Below are 27766 nucleotides of genomic sequence, written 5' to 3'. Positions count from 1 at the left end.
TCATATCGGGATAGCTGACAATGAATTAGCTGACAATTTGGCAAAATCTGCAAATACTATTTTAAACTGTCATGTCCCTTTCAATGATATAAAAAAAATATGTTAAAATCAACTTCCACTCAAAATGGCAAAGTGAAAGGGATCTCGAGAATACAAATAAGCTCCAATCAATTAAACACATTATTGATCAGCTTATCTAATAGAATGCATGATCCATCTCTTACTCGTTTAAGAATAAATCACACTCGACTCATGCACAGGCATTTATTGCTGGGAGAACCCGCCCCTCAGTGTACAAAATGCCAATGCCAATTGTCAGTTCAACACGTTCTAATTGATTGCCCACAATTGAAAGACATTCTTCACAAAATTAATCATCCAAGTCTTTTTACTTTCTTAAAAATGATCGGTTTTTACCATTTGATCTAATTAAAAATTATTCAATTTTAAGGTCTTCATATCTTTTTTACCTTTTACATAAAAATTAGCAAATTATGACAAATGATAAGAAGTTTATAATTATATATTATTATGATTAGTTTATGATTATATAAGAGTTTATAAACAAGGTTTTAATTAATACCATTCGTTTTGAGCAGCATAATGAAGAATGGTTTTTGCGCCACAAAACTCCACTAAATCAAATCAAATCAAGCGTTTTTCTCTAATTTTTATCCAATTTTGTAAATTTAATCTACACATAATTTTTAAAATTATTTTCAAGCAATATTAAATCTTATGAGCTAATCAAATATATCTATCCTTTGCATACGTTTGTCAATGTAAAAATTAAGTTGTTCTCTTAATTTCTACTTTTATTTTTTAAAATAAAATAATTAAAATGCGTGTGCCAAAATTCATCATTAAACAATATACCACCTCTCGGTGTCTAGATTTCATGTGCCTCTATCCAGCTTGGCATAGGAAAGCTGGAATTTATTAAAAAATAAAGATAGAAATCAAAGCAATAAAACACATTGCAATAATTTGCGCAAAAAAAGTGTAAATATGACCATATATAAAACTGACACTAAGGAATAAAGACTAAAATTGTCAGTGTTTATGGTAACTGACTGAAAATTGTAATCAGAAATCAGAAAACTGACTGACTGAAAATTGTAATCCTTATCTTTATTTACATGTCGTCTCAGGCTACCACTTGATTTTCTAGAAATATTAATTACAATCAATACAAAATAAATCGTTTAGATTTAATTTCTACCAAATTTTCTGTTTTAAAATCCTTATTATTTTAATAGTATTAATTAATTTCTGTTTATTAAGTACAAGCATTTTTATAATGGGGAAAAACTTCAATTACGTCATAGCGCTACAAAAACGTAAATATCTACATAATCAGTTTTCTAAATTTCACTAAATGGTAACTTCAGGTGGTCACCAAAGGCGGCTAGTGTACAATATGAGCGAAAATGCGAAGCCTTGTGTATTCCATTTATAAAGAAAAACATGAAAGGTTGCCTTATGCATCGAATTCTAAGTTAAGGAAGAAAGTAATTATATAAAAATGAGATATCAAAGGAGAATCAACGCTCAAATATGAATAATATGCGGAGAATATTGAAATATTGAACTTCAAAATTTAATACGATTATTCTCATCGGATTAATAGTACATTACCAATTAAGAATTTAATCATGTTTATGAATCTTTTTCTTCATGGATTGTTAAAGACTCTTTTATATGAAATACATACCAGTGAATGTAAGAACCTTTTAGAGTTCCACCAAAAAGTGAAAGACGAAGATGTTGCATGTTGGATAGGGTTGTCGATTGCACCATAGAAATAGAACTGACCATCTGATAAGTGAAATGGATGAAGAAGAGAAAATCCGCGTTCTGTGGCATACAAGATTTCTTCATGTCTCCAAGAGAATGGTTTAATTTGACAGTTTTGAAGACTTTATTAACAGATTGATCAGTGTTTTGTTCATTTCCGTAAAAATATTAATTGTAGGTGCTAATTGTAAGTCTGTGTGGAGGTTTTAGAGCTTCTTCTGAAAGCGCTTCTTCGGTGAGATTGTCAACTTCTTTTTTACCCCGAGAACCAATATGTGGTCGCCGTCCTTGCATAGGGGTAGCGCATCTACCCCGTGATCTGGGCGTTACGGGTTCGAATTCCGGTTCGGGCATGGTTGTTCTTCATGTGTTCTATCTGTGAGGTGTGTGAATGTGCCCCCCTGTAAAAAGGGGTTGTACAAGCGAATGTATGAGTTTCATCTTCATATGAGCTAGAAGTCAGACTTCTGCCTTCGGGTGCTCAGGAGTCTTTACCATCAGAAGCTGTTGCACCCCCTTTCCGTGGGAACGCGGACATCATCATTCTGAATACCTAATGCAAAGCCTATCGGATCTTAAACTTGTGAATCAATTGCAAAAAAAGGACATTTTTGAAAGAAAATCACGCGATTAAATATTTGCTGAAATAATTTAGATGGTTTGAATTTCAGAGCACAATGTAATCTATTATTCAAAATTGGAACAAAAAAGTTTTTTTTAAAAAAATTGTCAAAATTTTCAAAAATTAAATTAATAACTTTGAAAAGATAATTTTTTGAAATTTATGATGCTATGAATTTTTTTTTCTGCTGCAATATTTTTTAAAGTTATCGCGGAAAAATGTTAAATTTTTAATTAAAATTCCAAAAAGTCCCTCCAAGATACATATTTTCCTACATCCAAAATATATCTGTGCCAAATTTGGCAGCTCTAGATCTAGGTCAGTTCTCTAGAGCGGCAACACACAGATACACATTTTCCTTTATTATAGAAATTATGGGTACTAAAACTTTTTAAAAGGTTGAGCATAAGAATTTGGTAACCGAATAATACAAAAATGCATGTATTTTGCTTTTCTTATAAATCTATAGAACAAATAAATGCAGCGGTTAGTAATATTCATATACTAAAAATAGTAAGTTCTTAAATTATGTTGAATTAAATGCTGTTTTCCTGTCTCATTTAATATAAATTTAGATATTGTTTCGACGCGCGGAATGTTTATATGTATAATTAGTTCTCATTTCTAAAGATTTCATATTTACACAATGTTCGAAATTTGGGTACTTGTCTATTTTAACTTCGATCAAAAAGCGCCAAGAAAAAATTTCGCCAAATTGGCGATTTCAACCGTCAAACTATATAGTATGCGATTCGCACATCCGAAATTTTTTATAATAAATAATAATGCATTGGGATATATTTTTATAATTTGGCGAATTTCTCTTGGCGCCTTCCTGATCGCCGTTAAAATAGAATTGTACCGGATTTTGGCTCATCGAGGAAAATAAACACTCTAAACACAGTTAAGATGTATAAACAATTTATTTCTTCTCAATCAACATATGAAAGCTTTGGGTGAAATGTACAACTGCAGATTCAAATAAAATGCACGAGAGAGCAAGTTCTCTCCCTTTCTCATTCAAAAATCGAAACAAAAACAATACATAAAATATGAGCAAAAAAAAAAAAAAAAAAAAAAGAATCACAGCTCTAGCTGCCAAGTGAGATGACAGTTCAAATATATACAAAATAATTCAACTCACTCACATACAGTCATTAAAAACCACAAATTTGAGAAGGGAACAAGTGCTTTGATCATTTCCAAAAAATAGCCGCAAATAATATACAGTGGGAGGGATTATATATTAGACATTACATCACATGAGCTTTACCCACTTGCGTAGAAGCTTCAATTGAAATCGGAGTTTTAACTGTTGAGCAGAAAAAGAAAAACAAATCCAGTAATAAAGGTAAATACTGTAGTATGTAACTAATTAAAAGTTGATAGAACCACAATAAAAATTCGAATTAAAAAAATTGGAATCTTAAAATAAGCGCGATAAAACGATATTTTTAAAACTAAAATTGGCAATAAATATTTTTAACATTTAATAAATTTTATAGAAAACGATACATAATTAAAAATAAAGAGTTGCTTAGATAAATAAAATAATAATTAATAATAACTATTTAAGTCAATTAATACTTTTAAGGAACCGGGTACCGCTTCGTTAATATAAACTGAAACTTCAATATGAAGAGTGCAGTTTAATGATTTACATATAAGTTTCCTAATGTTCATAAAAGAAGTGAAAATTCTGATATATATTTTTTTAAATCTGAATTCCCAATTTAACGTTAAGTCAAGCGACTAGAGAAAACTTCAAATTACGGCGAATTTTATTGCTTATTTTAAGACTCGAGGGTTTTTTTTTTTTTTTTTTTTTGTATTTTTTTATTAGCCAATTGCCCTCGTTCTTGGCGACATTAGATGATTTGGATGCAATTAGGAACCAACTCAAAAAACACATTTTCAGATCTATTTGTAGAGCATTATTTTGCCTTCTGGCAATATAAATTTTTCGGTTTGAGTTTATGAAGTAAATTAGGCACATTTAACGAAATTTGAAAAGATGAAATAAAAGTTCACATAATGGAAGGAAAATTGGCACGAGTTTGTCTAGCTTTAAATATGAATTTTAATGTAATACATTTTATCATATTTCAACTTCAACAACATAATTTTTCTAATGCACATAAATTCAATACATGTGAATTTGATTTTCTGACATTAAAGCACGAAGTATGAAGCAAAAGTTGAACAAAATTCCATCCGTCAACTTAGATTTTTTAATAAAAATTCATCAGTACATTACAAGCAGTTACAGTACAATTATGTAAATATAATCCTGAGCTTCATTTAACTCTATGTAGGAGGATTATTCGGGAATCATTTTGTTATTAAAAATAACCAAATGAATGAAAATACGTTAAGAAAGTTCACATACAGTTTGAAATAATTTTTGAAATTAAAATGACAAACAACAAATTTTAGAGTACATGTTTGGCACAAAGCAGGAAGACATTTATGAAATTTCTAGAGCAGTTGAATATATACTTAATGTACAAAATTATTCTAAACAAAAGATTTTTTATTCAGCTTTAACCAGTATATTTCCGAGACTGGGGTTTACCACGGGTACTAACCTCATAAGAAACTGTCTTTTTAAGATTCTCTTTTCTTAGATTGATGTTGGTTTTTTGATAATGTGTAAGTTTATTCGAAATTTAATAAAGACAGCAGTTAACAACACGGATTGCTATCTTTCTTGTCCGATGAATTTATACATGAACAGAAAGAAGATTGAATCGGTCTTGCATCTGAAAGAATTCGTTGATTGTGCAGAGGCATCGTTTTCAATCAATGAAGCGATAAGTTTCTGATCAACCAATAAAAAATAAAAAAGATAGTTTGATCAAGTTTTTGAAAAGTTTGAACAGATATTTTTGTAAGCTTTATTTCGAAATATAATATAGATTTTTCTTTTCTTTTTTTAATTGCATTTATTTTAGTTTTTTTTTAAAAATTAAAATGAAAGTTACTGAAAAAAATGAAAAATAAACTAGTAACATATCTGACTAGCAATAACAGGTTCGATTTCAGATAGCATAAAACCTGCCAGAGAAAGAATTCAAAGTGCTTTCTTTAAAATATAACTTAGAATCAGGTGAATTTCTTCAGCCATTTTCAGCATTATCACAATCGATATTATTTTTGAGCTATTCATTGAAATCACAATTCCATTTAAATCACTTTCAAACAAACGACTATTCTTGTGAATATTCATTGAAATCATCTAATTATTGCTGAATGTCGAAGACTTTTATATTGACGTAATCATAAATGGGTGACGCTTAAAATCCTTATACAGATACGAAAGGGGCTAAAATCCCATTAAGAAATCGTCTCAGTCACATTAAGCATGTTTTCTGAAGAAATACCAAAAATTCTATTTAAAAATAGCTGAGTAGGAAAATTCGAATAATTTTATATAAATGTCTCTAAAATGGAAATGGAAAATCTAACTTTGTAAAATCTATCAAAAGACGTCAGAAGTGTAAAAGTCAGAAAAGTGTTATAAAAACTGCTATCAAATGGAGCGATAGGAAAATCTAAATCTAAGGAAAATGATCGAATTTATGATTTTCCAAAAAAGTTCCATTTGTTTTTTAGATCTTCCTCTAATCTATATTAGATGTCAAATTCTTATTTTTAATCCCTTCCTTCGCTCTATGCAGAACTTCATTATCCTCGAAGAAGAAATCTGTCTCGCCTCTCATCAGTTAGCCGATAATTTCACTTCCTTGCCTCTTATTACAATATTTGTGGTGTCTGGATTACTGCCTTAAGTGAAGACAAGAATAGGCAGACACACGAGAGGTATTTGATTTTCAAAATTGAAAGTCAAATAACCCTGAGCTCTTCCCTAGATGGCAACCAGAACATTTTATCATAATACTTATTCAATACTTAAATAATACTTAATATAATATAAAGAGCTTAAGATACTGTCACGTGAAATGATAAATTTCGGTTCAAGTGATAAAAAACATAATATTTTTGAACGGCCGTATAGGTGCAATAGTGAATGCTTTCTGGTCTTAAATGTTTAATAATTAATAAATTACTACTTATAGAAAATGACAGTTAACCATCATTTCTAAACCTATTGCTTTTCTCCAATATAATTCATATACAGTTTTTATGAATTATATTAAAAATTATATTGGCGTTTTTTCTTGAATCTTTGATGTACGAAATAATATTGAACAAGAGACCTATTCACACATAAGGGCCACATTCTCTCACGTGATTTTCAGATTTCTTCATTACATGCAGGTAATAGCCATTGAATTAGAAACCTGCGAGTATTTAAGGAGCTATTACGAAATTATGAAAAATCATGCGGATTACTTTATTTCCACCAAGGTTCTGCTGGACGCATTACCGGAAGTGATATGTTTTTGTACCAATTACCATCTATTTCTGATTGGTATCCATGGATAACACGAACATTTGTGAATTTTTAGCCCGCCAATGACGGCTCTTTTATGGATGATGACGGCAACACTTACAGGATAGGATGCTGCTGGGGCTAAAATGCAGGCACGAATTCTATAGGGAACGTTTGCCAAATAGTGAAAAAAATACCCCACCGAATGGCCTCCTCCTGTGCTGTCCATTCAGAAGTCCTTAAGCTTTGCTTGTCCTCTGATTTGTAATTAGGGCCCAGTGGTCAATTTAAAGTCCAATAAAAATTTCATCGACCGACATCTGTGGAGAATATTTCGGGAACTGACAATTTTGTGTATTGAAGAGGTTTCTGGGAGAATGTTTAATAGTTCGAATTTCGATATTTCAAACAACAATATACTACTAACACATGAAAGAAGATAACAAGATTTCAACGGTGAATCATTGTGAAATACAAATTGCTTTTCTTTGAATTTGAAACAAAATGTCCACTTCAAGAATGCTTAAAAAGTTAATTTTCATTTTCTAAAATAGAATAACAACAACAACAGCAACAAAAAAAAAATGATACATTTTCGGAAATCGAAAAGTGCCCTTCTCATATAAATAAAACATTCGAGTATCTCCTTGGTATGATCCGGTGGATTACTTTTTGGGCAGTGGCGTAATGATAGCATAAAAAAAAGTCTAGATTGCATTGAGAGGTAATCTTGAAGGTCGCCATGAAGACAAAATATTAGGGATTTGCCATCTTTTTTAAGCTAAAAAGGACAAAGAGCATTACAACAGTAGCATGCCTCTATATGAACTATCACTACGCCACCGAGTCCTTCAGAAAGATCTGATTGCGGTTACAGGAAATCCAGTAGCAGAATTCGGAATCTGTTTCGGAAGTCAAAGGTGATAGATACGTGATGGCAACTGAAGCTTTCTGAATATGAGAAGATTTCCTTTCTTGCAACCTGCTGCTTACAGCATGGAAAGGTTTTTGGCGGGAAGTCGAACCAGTTTTGAACGAGACAGAGTTCTCGTGTTCGTATCACAATGGGACTGTCTTGATGACTTGAGAAGAGGAAGAGGGTAGAATCACAGATTTGATCAAGTAGTCATCGTGCTTAGCATGTTCCGTTCTTCTTCAGTCAGACCTCCTTTCAGAGTTCGCCGTACTGTAATAGAAGAACAGGCTTTCACCAATCATATGTAAAAATAAGTGGAATAAAATTATTCTGTAAAAGCATATTTTAATAGTATAGAAAAATAAGAGAATTTTTTTAATTTATTTATCTTCAACTTTTAAGACTTTTATTTAAGTATTATAAATATTTTATAATTTTGTAATTAACTTTTTAAGGCAGGATACTGCTAAAGAACTTATACTTAAGGAAGGATACTTATAAGGAATCAAACTTTTTAAAATTAATTGATCAACCAATAATTAAGATTTGATAATAATAACATTGTTTATTATCATGGAAACTGTATATGTAAAAAAATGAAATCCCTGGTACCTAAAAAAAATGAGCAAAAAAAAAAAAAGTTACTTTAAAGTTAAAAAAAGAACATCTTTACCAACTTGAGACTAGACAAATAAAATGAAAATATAGTAATCATTGTAACACACTAAAAGCAATGAATCCCCTTTTTTTAATGGCACGATATCGGTATAAAACACTTAATAAATGGATTTCCGTATTTACTTGGCAATAAAATTTCGGTTTTATTCGATGGCGTGAAAATTCAGAATCTAAATCGGGAAAGGGAAATCAAAATTCAAAATTAATTTTTAAAAAAAGCAAAAGTTTTGATCAAATTAGTAATAGTTATTGGAGTTGAAGCATTTCATCAAGCTTTCAAAAAAGGGAGGGGGGCAGTCATGTTATTAAAAAGTGAGGATGCCAAACAAAAAAAGTGGTTTTTTTTTCTGTTTAAGGGTTTATAAATCACACCAGCAGGTTGAGTTAATAAATATTCATGCAAAAAATTAATTCCATTTCAATTGTTCGGTTTACCATTTGTTCTTATAGTTTTATAATAATTAGTCGTACTTCTTGGATTTAAAAAATAAATAAATAAATAAATAAAAATAAAATAATAATAATAATAATAATTGAATTCATTATTTATTTATTTTGAAATGCATGGAAATACACAAAACAAAATTTATGGTCAACAATTAAACATATTGGCATCTTTGATGCCATTGTTTAAGAGAGTTGACTGTTTCTTTCAAAACCGTTTTATGACTTACATAGGCAATTTTATTATTTCCACCAGTTTTCATCTCTTATAACATTTCTCAATAGTTTACAGAAGTATATATTTTGAAGCTCCCTATTAGAAACCAAAGAAAAAAAATCAAATTGTGGAGTAATATTCCTACAGAAAACTGCATCTATATAACTTAGAAAATGGTCAGTTTCCCGAATTTGATTTCGTCCTTTCCTATTTAATTGAGGCAAACAGAACAATTGAGATTAGAATGATGGTTCATATTGCGTCAAATCTGTCATGCATGAATTAAAAATTGCAGAATCGTACGGCATGCACAAAAAGAGGGAACACTTTCGAGCGTCACAACTAGATAATACAGTAGCATAGCGCGAAGTGGGCAGAGAGTATATCAATGCTCCAGCAAGCCAATTTTAGAAAGGAACCGCATAGACATTAATTTTTAAGCTGTTTAACATTTTTAAGTCTGGAAATCGATGAATGAGAATAAGAAGGAAGAGAACGAAAAATAAAGGCATCGCTATTTTACTGATGGAGTTTTGAGTCAGGTTAAAATAGGGGGAGGGGCGGGCTATTTATTTGACCCTTTGACGAAAAGTATTCCTTGGCTTGGAAGTAAGGTCTTGACTTCGGACCGCAGTGTTTCAGGTTCGTGACCCGATTGCATCGAAGAACCGTCGTGTAAGCGGATCTGGTACACGTTAAATCAATCCGGACCAAACGTCCTCCCGCTGATGTGATATGATGTGGAGAGAGGGTGCCATATCAGGTGTCGTCCTCGTCATCTGAACTACGGTTCAAAATTACGAGGTCCGTCCCTAAATATAGGCCTAGTGTTGCTTTAAAACGGAGCGTTAATATAACTAAAACTAAACTATAAAAAAAAAAAAAACTTTGACGAAAAGATTGTTCTGAAATGCTGTTGTTACTGCGAGTACCATGCCAAAACAAATAGAATAAAGAGCACTCACGTGACTTCCTGTCCCCGTAACGCGCCTTCTTGCGTATGCGGGGTTCGTTTCGTGCGGGTTGCGTGGTGGCCGTTTTCACAAGGCTTTCCAGGATCTCGTCATCCACCTCCTCCTTGGCCGGAGCGCTGTGCCTACCGAGGCTGCCGCCTGGACCTATGCACAGAGGAAAAATGTTTCAACATTTAACAGGCGACAACACAAATGCTAATCGCAATGTTCTCTAATTAAAACCTTTCCCTCCTATTGTATTAAATGACTGGTCAGCTGAGATTTTCTCTGCCAAATAAATAGAGCGAAAACTCACCGATTTGGGGCCTGACCCTGCCTCTTATGCCAGGCACTGTGCCCCATTTTTGTGTCTTGTGGTCCTCGGTGGGCCCTGCTCCATTGCTGCCCAGCAGCTGACGAAGCTCCTGGTCGGCCTGTTGCTCCTTCGTCTTGAAACGTTCCATCTGAAAAATCCGCACAGATCAATCTTAAGAAAACGGATTTGATCAATTTTCAAAAATTATGATAATAAATCCTGTTCTGATCATCTTTCTGTCTAACGATCTAAAAGGAAATGCACTCACGTCGGTGATGAGCTTTCCCCTGGTTTTATTCCTCTCCCGATGGTTGGCCTTCTTCTCGATTTGCTGCAGTACTCTCTCACGGGTGGTGCGGTATTCCAGGGCGAATTCGCTTAGGATTCGGCAGCAGCGCTGAATAGGCAGTTCCTCGATACTCTGGCTCGTGCAACCCAAGTACACCAGGAATTTATGGTACCTGACGAAATAGGTACCAATTATTAAAATCACCAAGGTATTAATAAACAGAACTGCGACCTAAGATCGAAGGATCGCGCATTCGAGACCCATCAAAGATTAACTGTATATATGGCTTTTACGCACGTTCGCAGTCAAGCGTCTTCTCTCAGCTTATATTTAACTGGTATAAGAACCTCGAAAGGGAAGGGAGATGATCCAGGTGCCATTTCCGTCACCTAACCATGGTTTAGCATTATGCTGTCTATCCCTAATAGCTTTTTATGCTGATTTAAAAGGCATTACTTAAAAAAAATGCAAAGCATCATAAATAATTCTTTACATAGAGTGTCCTAAAACGTGTGGCCCAAATGCAGGGAGGCAGTAGAACGCATTGAATCTAGAAATATTCTGCACAGAACACGTTATAAAAAAGCAAACCAAACCAGATCTGAAACCAAAATATAGTTATTTCTTGCATTCAAGGAGATGCAGGGCGTCCCAGCATTTTAGAGATACTACCTACAGGCTGCTGTTTTAACTTTCTTCCTAACAATCTCATTGCACCAATATGAGGACATTGATTGAAATAATATGTCAAACATCAAAACGAAGGAATCCTTGGTGGAATGGAAATTTGAAGTTGGATCTTCAAGACATAAATGCGAAGCTGTGTACAAGCCAAACGCGGCCAAATAATGGATTTAAAAGCATAAACGTGATTTATTTGGGTATATCATAGATTAATCGTAGTAATGCGATATTAAAATGAAACAGTGTGTACAAAAACCATACCTGTTGATCATTCTCCTGTGAATAACCTTTAGAACAATTATTCTTTCCGCACAGTCCGTCAGAAATTCGGTTGTTCTGAAAGGCATACGAAAAATATATCAAAAATGATAGTGCATCACCGTTTGACTAATGGCAAGTATAAGAAAGGGAGATTCACTCACCTAACCTTGAGTGTTATGTTACAATCGTGCTTTAGAATAGCCTTCAGGTAATCCCATGAAGCCTTGCACTCGCTTTCCATTTTGTTCAAGCTCTTTGTCACCTCACCGTAGTCAATCTGTCAATAAAAAAATCAAACGCTAGTATCTTATGACATTCATATATATATATATATATATATATATATATATATATATATATATATATATATATATATATATATATATATATATATATATATATATATATATATATATCATAGTATAAGTATATGTGGCAAAAATAGAACATAAACGTAAGCAATAAGTTTAATTTCCTTTTTAAATAAAATGACGCCATGAAAAGAATTTTCAAAACATTTTGTAGTTCCATAAAAAGGAAATGGTTTATCATTTTTTCTCAAAAACAGTTTAGATGGTATTATGGATATTATCCCCTAGATATTAAGACCATACAGCATCTCATCATCGCATTTCATAGCTCGTTGGTTTCTGGGTAAAAAATTTTCTGGCAGATGAAATGGAAGGTTGGATCACATGATAATATCCACATTCTCTAGATTTCTTCTCTTAATGTAATATCGAGGAGAAAGTCTTTACCTCATTACTTCGTGATACTGAAACATTGAAATACAAGATAACAGATGCTATATCGATCTCGGTCAACACATGATTAAGAGAAAAATTCCGCTCGACCCTCCCTGAATTACAAAAAGGATAGATCACACATTGAAATTTACTAAAAGTCTTTCTTATTATAAGGAATATTTAAACATACGTTTAAGCATTTCAGTAATACATTTTTTAATATGTAAAAGACTTTATACGTATTTCGTATGGTTCTTAGCATTATACTCGTTAATTCAAGTGCATATTATTGCAATTTTATTGATAATTTCTTTTAAATAAATGGACATCTAGGGGGAATAATGACTGAGGGAGAGTGGGATTATCTTAGAAACCTATGCATATACACGTGCCAATATCCCGAATGGACACATTCCTCATTCGTCGCATGCCATTTTTATCTATACACGTCGGTATAGGCAAACTTATTATGTATTTCATGTTCTAAGGGTATTTAATGCACCTGAGTTAAAATGTGTATCCTTTTTAATAATTAAGTATTTTCGCACGTATTTCATATATATATATATATATATATATATATATATATATATATATATATATATTATGCATATATTTTAAACTTATTTTGAGTGATTTTCTTGAAATGCATAATTTATAAAATGTTTGATATCATACTGTAAGCACATGAGATAATATTTCAAAAATCTCATCTTCCGAACTCAGAATGAAAACAAGTCTAATAGAAATCAACAAAGGTGAGAAGTTGAGATGCGAAGATGTTATTGAGAAAATAGTAAAATAACTAAGAAGCCAACATTTGTAACATCAGCCAAAACTTCTAAAGAAAATGCTGTGGAATCTCCATTAGAAACAGGGCGCTGCACTCGAGTGATTCACGAGCTCAGAAGGAGGAATATTTGTATTGAATTTTTATCGTAATAAAATACCGATAAAAAGTTATTTTAATTCATTATAAGCTAGAATCTCAAAACACAATAACTATTCCATTACGTGCTATTCATGAAAAATAATTACTAATAATTATTTAGTAAGTCGTCCTACATTTTCTAAGAATAAAAATAAAATCAACTTTTATCAGAAGTGCCATTTTCGCCCAATACCAGGGCAAGATAGCACTTTTGCTTTCTTTATAAAATATGCAAATATATTTTATAAAAAAAGTATATTTTGCTATTTTAAAATAGCAAAACAATACCGATTCTATTAAAATAAAAATTTATTCTACTTGGGGCAATGTAAGAAAAGTCATGAATATATTAAAGTAAGCCAAACTAATAATGTATTAAAGTAAAGCCAAATAATATATTAAAGAAAAACATTTTAAATCAGAAACTGAATTTATTAAAAATAATCAAAAGTTAACATCGCCAACTCTCCCCACTCTCCCCTACCTGTAGCTGACTGCACTGAAAAGGAATAGTGACAGGTGTGTAGTGTTTTTGTGCCTCCTGATAGTTAGAAACTTTGATCTCTCGGCATTATTTTGTTTCAATCGATTCGTACTGACCTTCGACGCTCTGGTGACTGCCCCAATCTCGGAGTAGAGGTCGCTGGACTTTGGGAATTTCTCCATGACGATATGGCACAGATGGTGCAGCAGGGAGTGCTTCTGAACCGTGTCTTTCACCTCAGGAACTTTGGATAGGTACTCGATGTGGAAACCCTTGATCTGAAATCAAACGCAAGCGACAATCCTTATTTGTTTCATTACAACTGGATTGATTTTTGCAAGAGAGTCGAAGAGAGTGAAATGTCTTACCTCGACACCGTTCAGGAAGTTGCCCACAGACCTCAGCGTGGACAGGATCACTCGGAACGTCTCGCTTGTTTCTATCTCCTTAATGGCTTGCTTCAGGTCCATCAGAGGCTCAGCCACCTCCTGGAGGGAGGGGGGAGAAACAATGAATCAGATTTCCTATTCCAGACCTCAGCAAAAGAATTGATGCAAAGATAGATTTTCCTTCTTCATTTAACCGGATTACTGTAGAGAATTGGTCTTAGTCTGGATAGATGTGGGTGTTTCCCCCATACAAAGCTAGTGTTGATCTTTTTAAGCATAAAACTGTGTTGCATTATATTCTACAATATAGTTATAAAAGATTAGATGATTCACAAAAAGTGAATTGAGCTCTTATTTTTAAAATGGCATTTAATTAAAAAGCGCAGATAGAGAATTTATCTGAAATAATTCTTCTAACAAATTAAAAACAAAGGGTATCGCCAATTCCAAACACGTAAGTAAGCTTATCGTAATGTACATGCTTGCAGATAACACTCTGCTAGGTCATATCATCATCTATACCGAATTACTACTCGCTTTTGCATGTTTGCAAAATACGGATGATATAATCTGCAGGATAATGCAGAGAGGAAGGTCTAATCTTGGAATAATAATTGGAAGGCACAGTTATTTAAACGATGAGCTTCTGAATTGATTAATATCTATTTTGTGAGCGTTCTTGCAATAATGAAACATATATGCCTTTTTGCAAAAATCACCTTAAAAAAGTACAATGTTTGTTGCAATGAAAAGGAGACTTTTGCAGTAGCGGCATAGTGTCCAGTGAACCAATGTGTTTGACAAGAGAGAAAATAAGCTCAGCTCAAATTCCAATGACAAAATAATAATAACAATCATTCAGACATGGAGTTTCGACGTAAACGGCCATTCTTCTTCGATTTGCACAAATATGGAAAAGCATCAACGCTTGAAGGTAGTGTAACACGTTACTGAATCCTAAATAGGTCACAGAAAAATTCCGAAAAAGTAACGTCGTTGTTTCTAAAAGCCAGTTATCTAGAGGCCAGATACGGACAGGAAGACTCTCAATCGACCTTAAAAAGTTTTGACGGAAAGCTCTCAAACATCCATCTGACAGCTCGATATTTTTCGAAGAAACTCCAATTTTAAATCACTGCAAGGCCATTTTTCATTTGAGAAAATTTGAATTTATCTGTAACCCAGGATTTTCTAAACTGAAGCTGTTGTTACGAATGTAATATTGTTTCCATGCGCAGTTAGTCTCATAATAAAAAAGACAGTTTTACAAAAAATGTTATAGATGCTAAATGGATGCCAGGTCAACGACCCCTACAGGCTTTTTGGAGACAAAGGCGAAGATTCTTAAATTTACCGAAATTTTTAGGAAATTTCTTTTAGGATTTGATATCCTCAATTTCTTTTGGAATATTCGATGCAATATCACGGAGACTGTAAAATTATGAGAAATAGTTCAGCCTAACGAACTCTCATTTTAGAATATAGATCGTAGAGAGAGTTCTACAACTGTTTGGTTGTTGTTACTTAAGGCATTTTACAAGTCTGCTGACAGATCTGTCAGCGATTTAAGCCGAGTGAGCATCTCCTATTTTTTCAGTAACGCCAACTAAAGCCAAGAATACGACTTACCTTCTCCATGCATCACATTCGCTTGCCACAGCCCCTTTTTACAGGGTGCACATTCACACACCTCACAGATAGGCGCGGTACGAGAACAACCATACTCGTACCGGGACTCGAACACGGGACGCCCAGATCAAGGAGAAGACACACTACCCCTATGCCAGGACGCCGGCACAGTTATTTTGTATAGTGTGCTGTTGGCATTGTTTAGTAACAATTTGCTCTCTCCTAATGTATCTGATTTCATGCTTCCTAATCTCATTATTCATTGTCGAATTTGTTGGATTTCTCATCTTACACTCACCATTCTTTTCCTACTTGTGGGAAAAGAATGCCATTGATAGTCTTGTGCGGGTATCGCCTTACACGTAAACTGCCATTATTCTATTGATATAATAATAAAGGCTCATCTTATACATCACACATTCAAGCATTCTTAATAAGAAAATTGTGATTCTTGTGATAAGACTTAATATACTTTCTTACATACCTTCTCGAGTGTTTCGTAGTCTAACCTGAAAGCCCACAGCCTGAGTCTAGCCTCGAGTTCACTAATGGAAGAGAGCGTGAGCAGGAACTGTTCGGCCGTCCCCAGGGGAACATCTGGGTTTGCCATCTGGGCCTCGGCAATGCGCGTCTTCTCATCTTCCGTCGGCAGCATCGTCAGAATCTTCTATAGATCGAAGACGAAAAACCATTTAAAGTCCACAATATATATATATATATATATATATATATATATATATATATATATATATATATATATATATATATATATATATATATATATATATATATATATATATATATATATATATATATATATATATATCAATAAGCGGTGTAATAAGTGGATGACAAAATTGACAGACGCCAAAGGTCTTACGAACCCAAACTCAAAGTGTCCCAATTATATTGCCCCATAGGCAAGTCCCCAGGGTTTAGAGGTATGTTTTATTCTAAGTATCTGCTTTATGATTCATATTGTTGAGTTAAGTAGTTAGTTGTTATCGTATACCTCACTCCAGCGAAATTAATTGACTGGCGGAAATTCCAGCGTGTTTGGCAGACCTTCTGACGTATCAAAATTTAACAACTGTTCTTCAGAGAAAAACACTTCCTTTGAAACGAGAAAAGTAGTTGTCTATTTAAGCTCTCTGCGCTTAAAATAATATAGCATTGGCTGCATTGCAAAACTGCCCCAAATGCTATTTTCAATAATTAATTTTGAAACTAAATACGAGGCATTTTTTGGCGCAATATTATTGATTTGAAGTTTCCCAAAAGAAAGGAAAACATTCTGAATCGCATTAGTATTCTTTCAATTAAGTAATATAATTTGGTTTCTCACAGTTATTGGCACAAAAGTCATGGTATATCTAAGCTGCGAAGAGGGAACGAAATGGGTAAAACTTCTGGCAATTTTCTTATCATTCTCCATTTGGTTTTGATACAAACAGTTTTGATTATAAAGGGCCAACTAATGATACCACCTTCAGGTTTCCCAATCGTTTCCTGCATGAAAATTTAAAGCCTGTTTGAAGGTATTTTTTAAATCTATTCTCCTTATTTTTAGGGGAATTTGGGATACGATGATTTATATGTACTGCTAACAATTTGTAACAAAAGTAAAGTAATTGAACACGAAATTTTCATCTAAATTACAATAGCATTTACGAGTTTGTCCTCATAAATAACTAAATAAAATAAAAAATTGAAATATACATGAAAAATATACAAAATATACTTTAAAAAAGTCATATTTTGTATCATTTGTAAACTCTGCTCTCTCTGCTAATTTTTTCAGAAGTTTTTCCAATTCCACAATTACAATTTGTAAGTATCTTTTCTTAGTTTTTAGTTCATTTAAATCAACAAAAAAGAATTTCCTTTTTTTTCTGTGTTAAATTTCTTTTTTTCTTGTTTCGCTATCGTTTGATCTTCAAGATAAATCAAATGTGTGTGTGTGTGTGTGTGTGTGTGTGTGTGTGTGTGTGTGTGTGTGTGTGTGTGTGTGTGTGTGTGTGTGTGTGTGTGTGTGTGTGTGTGTGTGTGTGTGTGTGTGTGTGTGTGTGTGTGTGTGTTTCATGTCTGCTATTGATAAACTTAGTTTCTTCATGATTTCAAGGCAATTTGAATATTCAGAATATTTAAAATAATCAATCATATTTCGTTGGGCTATAAAAGATTATTCCTTTAAGTTTTCAATTTTGATACTTTTATTTTTAAAAAAAACTTTAAATATCAACTTGTCCATGAGATAGCATTAAAAATGTCTATGTTATTTTCCACGATTTGATAATGTTTTAATTTTTTCCTAAATATCCACATAAAAAGCTGTCAATATTAACTATTATTAACTATTTTGTTTGTTTTTATCTCAAAAATTTTTAAGAATTTGGCATGAGTTCTTTACTTAGAAACAGTGGGGTAACTAAGGTGGGGCAAGTGCCCCGGGTGCAGTTGCCACGGGCACAAAATTAATTCGTTATATTTATAAGAAAATCAAGCTTATTCTCAAGATTTTTAAAAATTAAAATGGTTTCAGCAAAATGAGAGAAAATTAAAAGCTTTCAAAGGCAATGAGCTTCTTTAATTGGAAATAAGGGCTTATTAGAATACTTGTGGTTAGCTGAATGTGTCTTAGAGCGAATGGCTGTGATATATGTTAAACAGAATAAATTATAATAAAATTCAGATAACCTCTTGGTTTTTTTTATGCTATGATTACAGAAAGAACTATAGCAGCTTACCTCAATGCCTTCCCTGTTCATGATGGTGCTGTCCATCTTTAGGATGGCCGTTTTGATGGTCCTAGGGGGAGGCAGTTTCGTCATGCCGATGTTGATAGCATTCGAGCGTTTAGTGTCCAGCACTATGATCTCGCTCTTGCGTACCGCCTCCTGGGACTTCTGCCAAAAGTGACGAGGGCAATGTTAGAAAATTGATAATGAATCAGTGAGTTTTGGTTATTACTCTATTTTATCTGTCTGTCATATACTCAGCTGTGAAATATATTACTTCAGGAGTATCTTGAAGCATTATATTTGAGTGTTACTCATAATAGAAAATAAGTTTAAGATTATGGAGGTGAATCAGAACTCAATGGTAACTTTAACGGGTGCAGAGTACAAAATTTTAAGGGATGGTAAAAAGCAATACAAAACACATTTCTATATACACTCAAGTAATTCATTGAAGCACAGAAACAAAAAAAATGAACATTAAAAGAAACTTGAACTATATAACAACGAACTCGTCTTCACAGCAGTAATACATGGTTGGCATACAGTTTAAGTGATGTCGCGCAAAATCTCAACCTCAACAAATATTAGAGCATCGATCAACGCTTCCAAACTTTTATTCTAGTCATTTTATACAATTTTGAACTTATATTGAAAAAAAAATCACTATTAGGAAACGGTTGTCAACTCCTTTTTTAAGAAACAGATTATATTTCTTTTTATGTCCTTTTTATTAATTTTGTGCTTTTACGGATTATTTATGTATTTTCTATCAAAAAAAGTATTGGTTATAAAGTATTCCAACACTTCTAAAACTCTAGCTTCTTTGGACTCGGATATCCTCTGTACTACAATTACAATTTTGGTGAAAGTGTTTCAAGATTTACAATTTTGCCTTCCGACATTGTACAGAATGTATAGAAAGTGTATTGCAATTAAACATTTTGTATCTTATCTCTTTACATAAGTTATCGATTATTAATTATTCTACATAAAATTTGTATAGGAAGAATAATATTTGTAAAAAGTAAATATAATGACTATACGAAAAGGATTTCAACAATTTATCGGGTTACATGAATTAGTAAATTATTCCTTCTTGTAATTTATTCTACAATTAATTCAGAGAAGAAAAAAGAATGCGAAGTTTCCATTTTGAATTGAAGCTTCATTTCTGCAGATAAGCAGTTCAAGAATCCTAGCAACAATTCATTTTAATCTTAAGTGCGTTGATCAAGTATTTGAAACGGTAAATCATGTTATGAACTCAAGCAACATTTCTGTTTGTTATACTTATTCTTTTGCTTTTTTTTTTATCATGCATACCTCATAAAACGCATTCAATTACACACTCAAGTGTCAGGAAAACTGATATATAACACAAAATACGCAATAGAGGCGCCTTTACTTCAAACCAACTACATTATGCAAATGAGAGTAAATATAATAGGAGAGACGTCCTTGCTAGCTTCAGAGTTGTTTATAGCGGAGAAATGACTCAAAGAATGTCAACGAAAGGATTTCTGGAGGAATTTTGCCTTTATCTATGTTCGTGAGACGGATCATAGGATTTCAAGAATAGAAATCAAAATCGGTTTTCGTGAGCGATAAGTTACAAGGCAGACATTGTAAGTAAAATTCGGGAAAACCTCTAATGTAAGATTGTTGTGTGCCTGTAAAAAGACGTAAGAAAAGATGAATATCGTCGCTGTCACTTGATAGACATGCAAAACCATGAAACGAAACAAGGAATCCAATGTTAGAGCTTCAGCCAACATAAGCGTCTCGGGCAGTGCAATATGCCCTGCAGGGATTTAAGAATCAACAGTCAACTTAGTAATTACATGATATATAGTTATGCATATTGCATGACTGAGTGATTGCATGATATGCATATTGCATGACTGAATCCATCTAGATGCTTGATGACTGGAAACAAGTACTTTGAAAAATGCATCCAGCTGCACGAGACAAATGGAAGACTCTGTAAGAAGCATACCCTATAAGTAGCTATGGATTCCGTTAATCGATAAGAAATTAGTCAATGGCCCAAAAGGATATAGATTCTTTTTTTTAGATAGGAGCCATTTAGACCCCAGATTCGTTCACAATCTTAGGTGGACAAGAATTCTGAAGAGCTACACCTGTTCATGTTTTGCATTCACTCGGATAGATTGTGCCTTGATTGATAGAAGTGATAAAGACAAGTGTTAGAAAATTACATTAAGGTACTAGATGTATTAATGCATTTTATCTTTATAGCAATCGTCATTCAATCTGTTGCCTAAATCTGACCCAAAATTTAAGCATGATACAAAAAGAGACACCCAGCAATATTCTTTCAAAAATCCAAATTCATTCAAAATCTCCGAATACACTGGAACTATAAAAAGTTTTCCAGGAAGTCTTGTATGCATTTTCTATAGCACACTTCTAGAAAATCACAGATTTAATGCGTCGTGATTCTAGAGTTTTTTTTTTTTTACTCTCATGATGGACTTACAGTATTAGAAATGCTTTCAGTTTTTCTGACATTTGAGTGCATATCAGATATCCAGCCAATAATTGGCACTTGTTCGAATTTCTCGCATGATTAGCACTTGTTGACAAAGAAAGCAAGAATAATTAGTGATTAAATGCAATAATACCGATGACTTACCTCCTGCGATCCAGTGAAGAAGAATCACGAAGCACAACCAAAGAAAGCGAAGCACAAGAGAAAGAAACGAGCAAATATTATTATTCATGCACGAAGACAATCTCCTTATACACATATTACATAAGCAAATAGCATTTTAAACAATGAATGCAGATAGTGGTAAAAAAGGCATTTATTCAAAAAACTACTTCATATCCCACCACAATACTTGATGAAATTATTTTACACAAAATATGTATGAACATGATTTTTATAATGTCAAAAATGGACATCTATCTAATCTTACTTCAAGGATTTGTTCAGATCAGATGACCAAGACTTAAAGCTTATTATTACATGAGTTAAAATTTTAAAATCCTTTATAATTTTATTATAAAAATTATAATTTCACCAGTTTCTGCATAGAAATATAAATCTGATTAGCATAATCAATATAATTCTTCAGTCAAATAAATTGGACATAGCTATGCATTTTGAAATTATCTATCATTCAATGGATTCAACATCATTTTAAACTATCTGAAAATGTGCTCATTGGAATAGCACTCTAAATGTGTAAAAGTAACGCGAAGTTATTCATAAAATTAAAATTTAAATTCATAACTATTTAAAAATTAGAAATCATCGCACAGAAAAATAAGAAATGACCAATTTAATTTTGAAAGACTGAATTGGTCAAAAATAATTGAAAGAATAAAAGAAACAAAAATAAAAGCTTTACCTTGTTCACCAATTCCTTTGCCCTGTTTTCGAACAAATGTTCCAATTTCTGGGTGTCCACTGGAACAGGTTTCAGCTCATCCCATATCGTCTTCTTTTTGCCAATTCTCTTCAGAAGAGATTTGTCTTCTTTCACCTCTCGCCAGAAGAGCTTGACCGTCTTTTTCGTCTTCCCATTGGCCATTGTTTGCGAGTTCTTAGTTGAGCTGTCTTGGCTATGCTGATGTTGGTTCCTCTTTAACCAGGTAGGTGGAGTGGAGGTACCGTTTACTCTAGGGGGCATCTTTTGCATTTGAGGGGGAGGGGGCGGGGCAACGGGCCCTGCCCCCAGCGGCAACGGAGGCGGTGGAGGTGGTGGGCCCAAACCTGGAGGTAAGGGAGGTGGTGGAGGTCCTCCATTTACATCCGAGCCCACTTCTGGATCCAGAGTCTCTAAGAAGTCGACGTCTTCATCAGATCTGAGATCCGTGAAGTCTAAATCATTGATGATCAGAGGTCGTTTAACAGATTTGACCAACTGTTCCCACTGAACATCGCTATCCGCTTTCTTGGAAATCTCTTGCACAAATGAAGCGGATGGAGACAAGGGAGATGTGGGCTTTGAAGATGTTTTACTAGATGCCAATCCTTCTTTTGCTCTGCTAATGATGCCGCTGGAGTCACCTATTCGAGACATGTTGTCCCCAAATGTCGGTGACCGAACGCCACTGTCACCATTTCGGTATATGAACTTTTCTTGCATATCTTTCACACTTCCTTCCCTTTTCAGGTTATTAAGGTTACAGTTGGAAGAAATGGCTTCATCTCTAGCTTTGTTGTAAACAATATAGTTGTTGTTCACTATTTCGACGCCGTTGCTGAGATTATTGTCAGTTGATCTAGGTTCTTCCTCCTGGCTCTTGCCGTACATCATAGATAGCATCCAAGATTTCTTTTGATTCTGGTTGTAAGGCAACGTGTTCGGCCTGAGGTTGGAGTTGTCCTCGTTGAGCTTATCTTCTTTTAGTTTGGTTATTTCATTGTTCTTGCGGTTTTCCAGTTCAATGTGATTCTCAAACCGGGAACGATGTCGATCCACCAAAGAGTTATCTAAATGGTGAAATAAATTAGTGAGAATAAAATCTAAAAAAATATTATTAATTTAACATATCTACAAATCTCTACTGTTAATTGGAAAATGATGCTAGAACCCTTAACTACAATCAATGACTTGAAACATAGTAGATACTCAATAGCTAATTCCTAATATTTTTTTGATGACTTTCTTCTTCCCCGTCACTTCAATACGTGTGGCGTTTAAGAATGATTCAATGATCATGTCTTAATCAGAATTTAAACTGTAGCTTACATATTTTGTTTTAGTTTAGTAAATGGTCGAAACAAAAGGTGAAATGTTATCATGTACGGACAATATCTTAACTGTTATGTTTATACTTCCATCTAATCGGAGGGTATCTCCTGATTGGAATCGTGTCTCAATGCAACAAATAGTTCATTTGAGATATTTGAAAGAGTTTTTGTGTCTGGCAGAGAACTACACCCACCGAGAGTTACCGAGAATGAAAAGGCAATAAACAATCGTATGCTTTTCAAGTCCAAATTGTATTGGCTTGGATAATACAAGATCGAAACCTGGCTCAAGTCAAAGCAAAGGACATAGGTAAGAACTAGCTTAGAAGGTCTGATGGCGCACAGAGAGATAATGACATCTGTTGTAATCCTCGCAACAGAATCAAATTTCAAGATGGCCGAATACCGACTATCAATAACTGAATCATTGGTTTTAATTAAGTACGATTATGGCATTTAATTAAAATAGTGGTTTAAATAATACCGTTTTTAAGCAAATATTACTAATAAATAATTTTAATAATTAAATCATAAATGTTATGCCCTTTATTTAAAAGATCCCTTTTATATAAAAAAGTTATATATATATATATATATATATATATACTAACATATTCTGTATGTATACGAATATTTTTTGTCTACTGTGCGTGATACCATGAAGACATTCCGTCCCTAGCCGATCAATCACAACAATAGCAATTTTCTTCACTCTGTTTCTCTTAGTACATATCTTTTATGCTTTGATTACTGCCCTCCACGAAAAATGCATGGCATAATTTTTATGGTTTAATGATTAAAATTAATAATATATATTGTTTACTTAAAAATGTATCCAATTTAAGCTAAATTGGTTTAGTAATCGGGATTGCATCTGAATAACAGTTTGCGACTATGACTTTCAGTACCCAATTCATAAAAAGAAAATATTAAGTGGGCAAAGTATAGTTGTCACTTACAGGTTGCCTTGAGTTCTGAGGCCTGCTCGTCTGATAGAAGGCTGCCGCAAGAGGAGAGGCTATCGGAGCGGTGGCTGCGGCCATTTTCTTCCTGCTCCTTAATGAGGGACTTGTTGCGGGCGTCCCTCTCCCGACGCCGCCTCAAAGAAGGAGTTATGCCGCTGTACTCGTGCCCTGCGAAAATGTATAAAATCACTCACCATTTTTTCAATGAAGGTTATTTTATTAATGAACAAGAAAAAAAAAACTAACAAATAATCCACACCAACCAAATTTTATCGGTTCTGCGCTTTCCAGTGCATCTGTTTATAACGGTAAAAGCACACGCTTTGTCTACTCTGATACTCAAATCTCATTTTCTGCTTTGCATATCGCTTTTAAAAGAATGATATTTTGTGGATTTTTTTATAATTATATTTCAGCATTTCGCATCGTCTTTATTATTATTTTTTTTAACAAAAACATTAGATAATTATATAAAATATAGATGAAATCAATATTTCATATTGATTTCACCTACATTTTATATAATTTCAAGTTTTTTAAAAATTGCTTTCTAAAAAGCGTTTGTCTAATATATATTGTACTAGACTTCCATGGATTGATGATAAATTTTTGATAAATTAATAATTGAATTTTTTTTATTTGTTCATTTGTTTCATTAATATTATTTGCGAAACATAATTAAATATGTTTGGCAATATTTAGACAAATCCCTTGATAGTAATATCACCTGATGGTCTTATAATATCAGGAGGAGATAAAAATAAATTGCAATTTTAATTCTACTAATATAATAACTTTGAAAAACTATATGAAATTTTGTCTCGTTTATACTTATTTTAAAATTCCAATATGCTGAGGTCATACGTGTTATCAAATGCATTATGAATTAATAGAATAAAACCAAGGGACTAGAAGGTGTTTTTTTTTAAATTTTTTTATTAGAATGAAGCAAAAAGAAAATGAAAAGTAAAACGATTTAATGTATAGAATGTTGTGGAAAACTGTTAATTTCTTTTAAAATTTTATACATTGCTTTTCACAATTCTTATGCATCAAGTTTTAATATAAATTAACTCTGTATGTACATATTAATATCTTATTTTAAATTTAAATAATTTTAGATATTTCATAGCATATTAGCTTTCCTGATGTGTAGTTTCAAAAACAATTTCGTATAATTGCTTTTTATCATGTCCTGCGTAATTTCCCAAAGATTCACGACATTTTTTGCCTACAATTTCCATTTCATTAGCCAGGTGGACTTCTTAATATTTAGAACTCAGGCATCTGTCTCTATTAATCATTGCTACGATATTAACCGTCTCAAAATCCAAGTGATGGATTTTTAATATTTGGTAAAAATTTTAAAATAATTTGAATATCATGAATCTTAGAATTGTACGGGTGTAAATTAATGTGAATTAATTGTTAGAAAGAACTAAAAATAAGTCCAGAATAAATAAATAAACATTACCAAAACTAGTTTTTAAAAATATAGTTAATTTTATATGAGTTGGTATGTGTTAAGTGAAAAAATTCTTCCTGTGTATTTATAATTATTTAGTACATTGAACAAATAGCTGAATTTTAGTTTACAGATCTTACAATAAAGATTCAATCGAAAATCATGGCAAAACTTTCAAGTATTAACATTGGCATGCAAGGGAGTACAAACATTGGCGAGATGTCTGATGCAAGGATCATGGAAAGAACGCTCACCAATAGTAGGCATACTTGGCAGTTTTTTTAAATCAATAACTTCCAAGTATACATAATTTCACAACTCTAGTAAAAGAAGAAGTGAACTAAAAATGAATTGCACAATTCCCATTTTTTTTTCAAGCATCAGGCATCTCGAACTAAATAAAATCTTATAACAAATATGTCTAAAGTTCAATTTGACATTTAAAATTTATTTATCTATCAGTTTGTAGTTGATAGATATATTATTCAAAAAAAATTAATGAATAAGAAAGATTATTCAAAAAGTTGCCAAAAGTGATAGAATGGAAAAATCTCCATACCGTTTGTTTCCGAGAGATCGGTGCCATTCATATGTCCATTTATTTGGTTATTTTTCTTTGGTTCATTGTGGTTTTGATTTCTGCAATTAAAAAAAAATATGGATTCATAATGTTCAATTTTTGTGCATTAAAGGTCAGAAAATTAAAGACATTCATATAAGAATTAAAAGAAAAAAAAATCAGAAGAAAAGAAAATTATTGATGTGAAAATCCAGGACAAATCTGGAAATATCTCCAATTTTTAATAAGAGCAATTTGTGTCCTCTTTATCTTTTTATTAGCAATGGAATCTTTTTTACATTTTTCTGAATATGGAGCATTTAAATCTGTCTTCAGACTCAAAAGCGCCAAGAGCTGAATGAATTAAATGTTTTCATTATAATTCTCATTTCTCTTTTTCATCTTTAATATTTATCATTCTTTTGAAAATTGTCGACCATTATGATACCATTTGAAATCATAGAACAATACTTTTAGAATGCGAAAGTTCTTCAGTTCAGGAATCCTGATCAATAAAAAGTGTTTAGGCCTTTTCAAAAACTTCTTTTTGTTTTGACAAAGGATAATTTTTTTAAAAAAATGCAGATGTTTGGTCTGAAAATTTTATTAATTATTCTTTTCTGTATATAATATGTACTTAAATGAAATTCCAAAAATTACGCTTAAATAAAAACATTCAAAAATGTTATTTTCAAATTTTCTTCAGACGTAATTAAACTATATTAACAGTAAACAGCTGATTTTATAATTTTAATGCTTATAAATTTTTAATTTAAATCTTTTCTCTCAGATTAATAACTCTTTATATAGACTCGAACAATCGGTGACTCATATCCTCTCCCCCTTCCCTCTCCTTATCTGGCAACATATCTGAATACAAATTTAGAAACTTGTTTGGGAGGGCCAAATTTAATAAATTAAACCAATGAAATTGCTATAAGAAAAAGACAATTTCATTAAGCTAATGAAGAGATTTGTTTAAATGACATTCCTGAATTTCATTACAACATTAACGAGGTAAATGGCACGCTGGTTAAGTATTCCGTCAATTCGGATAAATTCTGCTTCATGAAATATATAAATTTTTACCAAGCTCAATAAAATGAAAAAAAAAAAAAAAACCACAGTTTATTTCTGTCTCTGTTCATTTTGAGCAGCCTATCATCCCTTTTATAAAATTTCAAAATCTTTATCCAAACAGCGCTGTCAGGAAATAAAACCTTCCAAGACCTTCCAAACCAAAATGCAAGAAACGGGGGATATAAGGAGGGAATGGTCAGTCCTTCCAAAGGGGGGTATTGCAGAATTTTTTTTCTAACGAAGTGGGGGCGAATATTATCGTGAATTAAATCCTAACTGTAACTTCAAATGATTCTGTGCTTGTTCAGAATGGCCAACGCAGTTCGACATGAATTTGAATTGCAGAAATCTTTTTAATTCAATAAATCGTATTACTTCAAGCAATTTACATTTCAGTGTGATTTTTTTTTTTTTTTTTCATTTCAGTGCTCATTTCCAAATAAACTAATTGATTGTCAGAGCTTTTTAATTCCATTTA

The 27766-nt window shown here is 32.6% G+C and overlaps 1 protein-coding gene across 1 annotated transcript in view; it reads right to left on the bottom strand.

Moving 5' to 3' along the window:
• Window positions 1–3323: 3323 nt before the first annotated feature.
• LOC129989010 (FH1/FH2 domain-containing protein 3-like) overlaps window positions 3324–27766 on the bottom strand; it is a 249089-nt gene continuing 224646 nt past the window's right edge. Inside the window, exons 16-28 of the mRNA XM_056097316.1 lie at window positions 26209–26288; window positions 24179–24352; window positions 21871–22958; window positions 18500–18658; window positions 16237–16419; window positions 14103–14222; window positions 13851–14012; window positions 11735–11850; window positions 11574–11648; window positions 10608–10800; window positions 10340–10487; window positions 10036–10188; window positions 3324–8001 (exon numbers count right to left, since the gene is read on the bottom strand). Of these exons, the coding sequence (XP_055953291.1) occupies window positions 7934–8001; window positions 10036–10188; window positions 10340–10487; window positions 10608–10800; window positions 11574–11648; window positions 11735–11850; window positions 13851–14012; window positions 14103–14222; window positions 16237–16419; window positions 18500–18658; window positions 21871–22958; window positions 24179–24352; window positions 26209–26288 (2719 nt within the window). The 3' untranslated portion in view covers window positions 3324–7933. The remainder of the gene's footprint in view (window positions 8002–10035; window positions 10189–10339; window positions 10488–10607; window positions 10801–11573; window positions 11649–11734; window positions 11851–13850; window positions 14013–14102; window positions 14223–16236; window positions 16420–18499; window positions 18659–21870; window positions 22959–24178; window positions 24353–26208; window positions 26289–27766) is intronic.

Source organism: Argiope bruennichi, chromosome 10 (genome assembly GCF_947563725.1).
Source record: "Argiope bruennichi chromosome 10, qqArgBrue1.1, whole genome shotgun sequence".
Taxonomy (NCBI): domain Eukaryota; kingdom Metazoa; phylum Arthropoda; class Arachnida; order Araneae; family Araneidae; genus Argiope; species Argiope bruennichi.
This window is presented reverse-complemented; position numbering and strand designations above follow the sequence as displayed.